At 33.7% G+C, this 8,366-nt stretch overlaps 1 protein-coding gene across 1 annotated transcript; it reads right to left on the bottom strand.

The window, feature by feature from the left end:
- Window positions 1-2,628: 2,628 nt before the first annotated feature.
- LOC128249529 (acetylcholine receptor subunit beta-type acr-2-like) lies at window positions 2,629-3,792 on the bottom strand. The gene has a single exon (XM_052973400.1). It carries the CDS (start codon window positions 3,790-3,792, stop codon window positions 2,629-2,631), a length of 1,164 nt encoding a protein of 387 aa, XP_052829360.1.
- Window positions 3,793-8,366: the final 4,574 nt, after the last annotated feature.

Below are 8,366 nucleotides of genomic sequence, written 5' to 3'. Positions count from 1 at the left end.
AAACTGGATAAAATGAAAATATAAATATATATATGTGTGTGTGAGTGTGTATGTGTGTGTGTGTGCGCGCGCGCGCGTGTGTGTGTGCGTGTGTGTGTGTTTGTGAGTGTGAGTGTGCGTGTGTAAAATTGGAAATGGGCAATTGGTGTTCAATTAAATAAGTAGTAAATATTATAATTATAATCCGTGATTCATCAAGGTTGCTTTTTCGATGTCTCAGATTATTTCTTCTATTAATGAAAATACATTATCCAGTTTATACATTCGAGATACTTTTAACATTAATAATGATAATAATAATAATTATAACAACAACAACAACAACAACAACAACAATAATAATAATAATAATAATAATAATAATAATAATAATAATAATAATAATAATAATAATAATAATAATAATAATGCAACGCACAAACACTTTCTTCATTAGAAGCAACATTTTCTCTGGTGAACAAAAGGCTTTGAATTGGGATTTTATTAATACTGGGATTAACTCAGTTAACAAAACGATCCTTGATTGTTACATGAGGAAAAATATACAATTATAAAAGGCCTGAATAATTGACAAGATGGCCATTGATTGTCTTCATCATATATTTCATGAAACTAGGAAAATCGTGTTATTTCACAACACAGATAAAAGTTAATATTTATTGTGGAATCGTCAAATCTTCACATGTATTATCCTGTTTAGAACTGTTTCCATCCAGTAAAATTCTCAATGCAACATGTAAATATGATGTGTGTAGAGATACCATCAACCATTTGAAACTTAATCAACGGCTGCAGGCAATCCTTTACATTGCTAAACAACTTAATACTGACAGCAAACTAGAATTTGGGCTTGGGAAAAGAGCGAATGATGATGCATTTTCATGGGAAAACTATGAAACCCATTGAATTTTGTAGCAATTAAAACAATCCCTTGTAAAATTATGTACACATCTAAAAATCTAAGCCCGTCAGTGAATTGCTGGATTTGTGGTAGTTCAGTGCGTATTCATTAAGCACGGAATGCACAAATTTCCAGTACTAATATTGCCCAACTAACCTTGACCAGGAAACTCACCAGCACTACCTAGACCAGGAAACACACCAGATGACAGACGATAAAGGAAACGTTTTCTACGGATATCTTTCGATCTTCACAAATCTCAGCATATTGGGGGTTCATGGAGGATTTCCCTTCGAAATTAAACGACAAAGTATTCCATCCAATATGGCTTGAGAAAAACCAAGGCCAGCACGTTGTTCGCACTCTTCAGCAACCTGATGTCAATTATTGTGTAGAGGTATATGTCACTGGATTTAGTTCTGGAATATGTTTATGTCCTTATAATGCATGACAAACAATGGGACAGCAATTTATCTGCATGATGAGTCGGAAATAACATAGGGCTTCTGAAGAAAGAGTATCGTGAATTCCATTTTCTGTTTCTCATCATTTGATATATGCATATATGTATGAATGTATATTGGAACATAGGTACCAATATATACTCATATATATATATATATATTCATTCATATCTGCATATATACTCATACGTAGAAGACAGTATATGAATAAAGTTTTAAAACGTTCAATATGTTTTCAAAAGAAGCATTTGACCCAAACTGCATTCTCCGTATATCGGAGTGCATGTGTTGCGCTAGATTAAATTCTCTTCTCTGTAATGAGATAAATTAGTTCCGTTGTAATTATAAATTATCATGTGAAACTGTTACTTAAAAGAAATTCCGATAACATTTTAACTTATATACATTCATTCAAGAATGGATATATACATGCATGCATACATGCACACATACATGCATCTACTTATTCATACGTGCATAAAATCAGTATGTAACATTAATTTTAGTATTGTAAGTGCTACTCCAAAAATCACTAGGTCATTGAAGTTTATATATATATTCATAGCTATATTAAAATAAGGCAATCACATTGTTTCATATCATACATTTGTATGTATATATACACGAGTTATGGAAATTATGTCTACGCTTACTCATAAAAATTCATCAAAACGGAATAATTCATAGAAATATATACAGATGTTTCATATATATTATGCTTTGTTCCGTATATATAAAAGAAAGAAAATATATAAAATGATATAAGACGAAATCTCAAAACAACACGTAAAATTCGTAAAAATCTCATCTATACTCACATTTTCAATTTTATATACAGAACATGAGTTCATTAAATCTTTGTATATCTTCTTTCTGTCCCATACACTTTAATTTCTTGTAATGGACTCATTATCTTCATTAGGTGACTCATAAATATCATTGATTAGAATTGTCATTTTCATGCTTTAAGGAATTGTTGTACAAAACTACAATTATGACACTTTAATAGAGATTTGTACGCTGGCATATTTATAATTCAAATCTGAAGCTGTTTTATAAAAACAATAATTCTCTTCACTACTAGCAATGAAAGAGGATATCGATAGACTTGTAGATTTTAGAAGTACAGAGAAAGATTTAAAACGTTTCGAGCACGCCGTCTTAGTAAACGTAGAATGTCTAAGGAAATATAAATTGATTTTCAAAAAATAGAATGAATATATTTTGCAAAGAAATAGCGAGAAATAAATTACGCTGAACTTATTATTCCAGTGGCTGAAATACCAAAATTGCAAACACAATTGACATTATAAGCGATATTACAATTCCAGTTTTTAAAAATATAGCATCCAGTCGTACGTGGTTGGAAATATAGTTTCTCTTTTCCTGACCTTGGAGTTCATCTTTAATGACAGTTTCGGACTGTGCCGTTGAAATTGTTGAAATATCTCTAACATCATTAGTTTGAGATTTGTTTTTCTTTCCGTCTGTTGGGCTCGATTCTTTTTTTTGAGATTGCTGATTAACATATAATTTACTTATAACCACAGATCCAAGTGTGACGATGCCACTTAACATTGACAATAACATTAAATATAACATGAGAAGTGGAGGATATTTCGAATTTTTTGGTGTATTCTTATCGAGTTGAACAAGATATACGATGTTTGTTAAAAATATTGTCATTGCTAGAGAAACTTTCTCCCCTGACTCAGGAGGCAGAAGAAAAACAAAAACAGTTAAAATAGTCATCATTACTGTCGGAATCAACTTAGCTATGATTCCTACGGTGAGTTTACGTCGTAACTGCATTACCACTGATGCATGAGAGCTTTGACTGTTTATGCCATTTGCCTTACCAGAGAAATGAATATCCCACTTGTAGCTTTCTGTAAATTTCATATTCCAGTAACAGATTGTTTTTAATCGTGTTTCGTCAGGAGAATGTAAACCAACACACATTTGTATTTTACATTTCTGGTCATCAAATGGATACGTATAAGCGTTCACTTGGCAATAGGTTTCTATGTACTTAAGAGACCACAGCTCCACTGTTCCATTATAGTGAACGTATACTTCGCGATTGATATTGCTATCATCTTGCTCATTCACTGAATTGCACATTAACAGAGATGGCGTCCAAATTAGATCTCTTGGTATATATATGTGTGTAATGTTGTTATATTCCAATGGATTCCAGGTCAGATATTCATCAGTCCACCGTGGCATAATCACATAACGAGCCTTCAGTAAGTTATTTACGAAATCCAAGTCATACAGTGTGTGAAGAATCAAAGAAGCATTTATGTCGACAGATGTAAGCAAATTAGTAACAGGTCTTATATCTTTTCTATAATTCAAAAGCAAGGTTTTTTTCAATCGTTCTTCATCCTCATGCGTTGGGTTGGAATTTACTATCAATATCATTGAACTCAAGCTAAAAACCAAATATTTCATGAGTTTCATTTTCTGTAATATTCTTAAGAGTTAAATATTTGTATATTCTAGTGTTTGAGATAATAATTCCTAGTAAATATTGATTTGTGTCAATTTTGTAATAGTTCTGTTGAACTGTAAATAACTGTTGTACATTTTATTATTGTTATAACAAAATAAGAAACATAGAGCATAAAGCTTTTTTCGTTTTCCCAATACTTTACCAGAATATATCAAGGCACAACTCCCACTTTACAAGCAGTATACAAATAATGAGGTTTCGCAAAATGCTCTCCATTTCTTTTTAAAATACATTGTTATTTGTAAAATACCTTTATGGAAAATGTTACCCCGAACAATTTAATCATTTAAACAAAGTTGAAAATGTTAAATTAGATTGTCACTTGTATAGTCAAGTATGTTTAATTCATTCATTTGTATAATATATTCCCTTCAAAGTTTTAGTGAAGTCAGAGTTTCTTATTTACAAATCCCAATATATATCTGGTATTATAATTCCAGTTTCAAAACAATATACTCACGAAGAAATTAAAGTGTTTTTTTTTTGGTGGCAAAAATTTACATGGTGAGTAGGTTGCTCAGCAATCTGAAAGAAATAAGTAGTGAAGGAGCTTATATAAATCTATGTTTGTAAATAAAATATGATTTCACAAACGGTTACCTCAACACGAATAAGAATAACGATGGCAACCCTTTTGGAAACCCATGAGAGTTCAATGATCGAACGGACACAAATTTACAAATATGTAACACCTTACATTTCCTCAGACGTTTTCATGCCAATGATATTTTAACCTTTTCGAATGCTTGTGCGTGAATAAATTTTATGCTATATTATCCACTCTTTATATAATAATAATAATAATAATAATAATAATAATAATAATAATAATAATAATAATAATAATATTAATAATAATGATAATAATAATAAAAAGATGAGAAAATGGATGAGAAAATGACGTAGCCGTGTCCATATTGTAATATATATATTAAACGTAGGCTACTGATGTTTAATCGGACGAATGAATATAACAAAAAATTGGTTATTTCGCATAAATAGGAAGACACTTCTATTATACAAGGGTCTACAGGCTTACATAGGAGGGGCCAATTCTAGAATTTCGACTAAAAGGGAAAAGACAGTTTAGTTTTATTATTTATTACCATAATTCGATTGGCTTCTGTCATCAGCCCCAACCAGTTCAAAGGCATTTTCCTTCTTATTCCGTAAGTTAATTTAAAAGTATATTTTAGTCATGAAAGATATGCTATAGACAAATCGTCGGACGGAGTAGCAATCGAAGGGGATTATGCTCAAATACATACGCATATATAAATATAGACAAATAATGCCTATGTGACTTATACATAACTATATAAAAACAATCTCAATACATACATACATGCATAGATACATACATTCATGCACACACTCACACACACACACATACACATATATGTATACACACATAAACGTAGGTTTATTTGTGAGTATATTATTTTATTCTTTTAATTGCTTCTTTCATAGGTCTGCACCAATGCTGGCGCATCAGCTAAAATTATTTTCCATCGGTTTTGTTGTTGTTTTATGGCAGGAAGGATGGTCTGTGATTGGGTTTGTGGCAGCTGATCTTCTCTGACTGTATCCCCGAAGGCTTGTCTGGTTCGGTAACGTCGTTGGGAGGTTATCCAATGTTATTTAATGCGTCTTTAGTGGTCTGTTCTATAGATATGGTTTCTTTACATGTGTAGTCGAATAATTGAGGACCTAACATATGTATGTGTGCGTGTATCGAGGATTGTGTCCTTATCTCTATGTTTCTAACCCGCTCCCCCTGAAAGCTGCGTTTGTGTTCTTACATGATTGTAAACTTGTGATTCGGCAAAAGAGAATGATAGGATAATTACCACGCTTAATAAAAAGTACTGGGGCCGATTCATTGGATTCAGACTTATGACTGAAACATGTAAAAGATATATATATATATATATATATATAGAGAGAGAGAGAGATTAATATTTCTAAGTCTCTCTAAAGGAGAGTACGGCAGCAGTACTGGATATTAATAGTTATCGCCAAACCAACATGGCAGTCCAAAAAATAGGACGAATGCTGCCGTTGATTAGCTCCAAGAGGCCATTGCCTCTTGCTAGCAATGTGACACACGAACCTGTGTCCTTTATAACCTTCGAACAGTGGAGGTCAGCAGCTTCCCCTTGCTGGTTTGGCATCTGCAGACTAGTTTCGCGGTATTGCCCCTTATCAATGCAGAGCAGCCGAACCCGGCAGGTGTCGCTACTGACCGTCTGTACGAAGGTTATTTATCTAATTTCAGTGGAATACATCCACTGGTTTTCAGAAATAGAGATATTAATATTTCTAACATACATATATATATATCTTTTTCTTTTTTCTTTTATCTTTTACATGTTACAGTCATTAGGCTGCAGCCATGATGGGGTACCACTTTGAATTTGTCGTCAATTGAATCGATCCTAGTACTTATTTTTTAAGCCTTGTAATTATTCTATCGATCTATTTGGCCGAACCGCTAACTTACGGGGACATAAACCCACCAACAGCAGTTGTGAAGTGGTCATAGGCGGACAAACACAGACACAAACACAAACACACACATACACACACATATAGTAGTACTGAACCCTGAACCATGAGGTTGGGAAGCAAGCTTCTTACCACAAAGCCACTCCTGTGCCTATGTGCCTGTGTGTATTCATCAATTCGTTTTGCAAGTCTCCTGATGTGAACTCGTGTGTTGAAACAGATATTTTTGTATTCCGGGACGGTCATCTGCTTTTGTCAAATAAACTCACGCACTATATATGTTTTTTTTCACTCGTTTATTACTGCTGTTATTTTATTATCCTAAGTGACGCCCATTGACCCGCAGTCTTTCGTCATACATCTCAGTCCGTTTCAGTGACACCTTTCGCTTTCCTGTATATTCTTGCTCCACTTACTCAATTCTGTTTTTCTAAGATCTGTATCCTTATGTTCACATGCGTTTCTGTCCTTGTTTGTGTTAGTGTGTATGCTTGTGTGTGTGTTATAGTTCTTAGCAGCAGGGTGACCTTCCCCTCTGCTCCATTCTCTCACCCCATTGTGCTGCTGCTGTCGTAAGACCCGAATATATGGCACAGTTCCTGTATTCCTCTGCGCATGTGTGTTCGCCCTCCGTGTTGTCTTCGAAGTAGTTGTTACTATTGCCATCGTTGTCACTGCTAATCCTGCTGTCGTTTTTAATCGTACTGTTGACATTGTTGTGGCCATCCATGAAATTTATTATGGGTGTGTATGGGTTCACTTCGTATGTTGTATATATCTATGCCCTTTATATAGAATTATTTATTTTTATCTATCTCTATATCTTATATTTATCACAGGTATATGACATATATATTTATTAAATTGTCTATTTATATGTTTATTTATTTATACATTGTTATACATCGAGCTTTGTTTCTCATAAATATCACAGGTGAATGCATATATGTCTATTGTGTATGTATTACCCTGTATGTTTCTGTGTATTGTTTACGATTTTTCTCTCTTCTCATCTCTTCTGCCTTTAGTCATGTGGTATGGTATGGTGGTGGGTGTTACTGTTATATACTTGTTTTCTATTGAGGCTCGGTTTATCTACTGTTATGCGTGTAGCCTCTATAATCACTCTAAGTATCGTGTCATTTCTATGTGTAGATAATACTTTAACCTCTAAGCTATTAATCGAGTCTCCATGTTATACCAGAGTATGTTCGTAGAGCACTGACGAGCTTTTCCTTTCTTTGAGCTCTCACCAATGTCAACTACACGCTCTCCTATGCTGCGTGCAGTCTCTCCAATGTAGGTAGTTGTCATGTTTCTGCACCGTTTCTCACTGCATCGTAAACGTTGCACTATATTTCTAACCTTAAAGTTAATCTGTTGGTTTATCCTACATACGACACAAATGTACTCCGTACAGGGTTACTTAGCAAAGGTATAGATATTACAGATCATGGATTTTAATGGGTGTTAAAAGACCTGAAAGAGTTGAGACATCTTGTCGTTAATCTCATTCAGGAATGATGGATAACAATATTTTTCTGAAATGAATCACCTGTCCATGACTTTATAAAATTAGAGTAAAAACCATTCATTGTTATGCCACGACATTATACACGTACGAATAAATTCAAATATTAATTGGAAGCAGCGCTAATGTTGTAAACTGTATTCACTTGCACATACTCATTGTACGTATTTTGCATTTTATCCCTTACTTTGCGGTTTCGCGCGCTCGAGGTGACTTCCACAAAGCACTAGGTGTTGTAATACATGAAGTCCAGGTATGTGGTGTTAATAAGCTATCAGTATCCATCACACCTGAATGGAATTAGGGGTAAAGAGTCTTGCCCGTCTATGACTTTCAGGTGTTTTAACACTCAGTATTTTGAGAGATTTATCCCCACCCTGCTATCCGAAGCTTACAGGCGATTAAGCAAATCATATTCATTAAATGTGTGTAATGTTTATATAT

This window comes from Octopus bimaculoides, chromosome 15, assembly GCF_001194135.2.
Source record: "Octopus bimaculoides isolate UCB-OBI-ISO-001 chromosome 15, ASM119413v2, whole genome shotgun sequence".
In the NCBI taxonomy this organism is placed as follows: Eukaryota; Metazoa; Mollusca; class Cephalopoda; order Octopoda; family Octopodidae; genus Octopus; species Octopus bimaculoides.
This window is presented reverse-complemented; position numbering and strand designations above follow the sequence as displayed.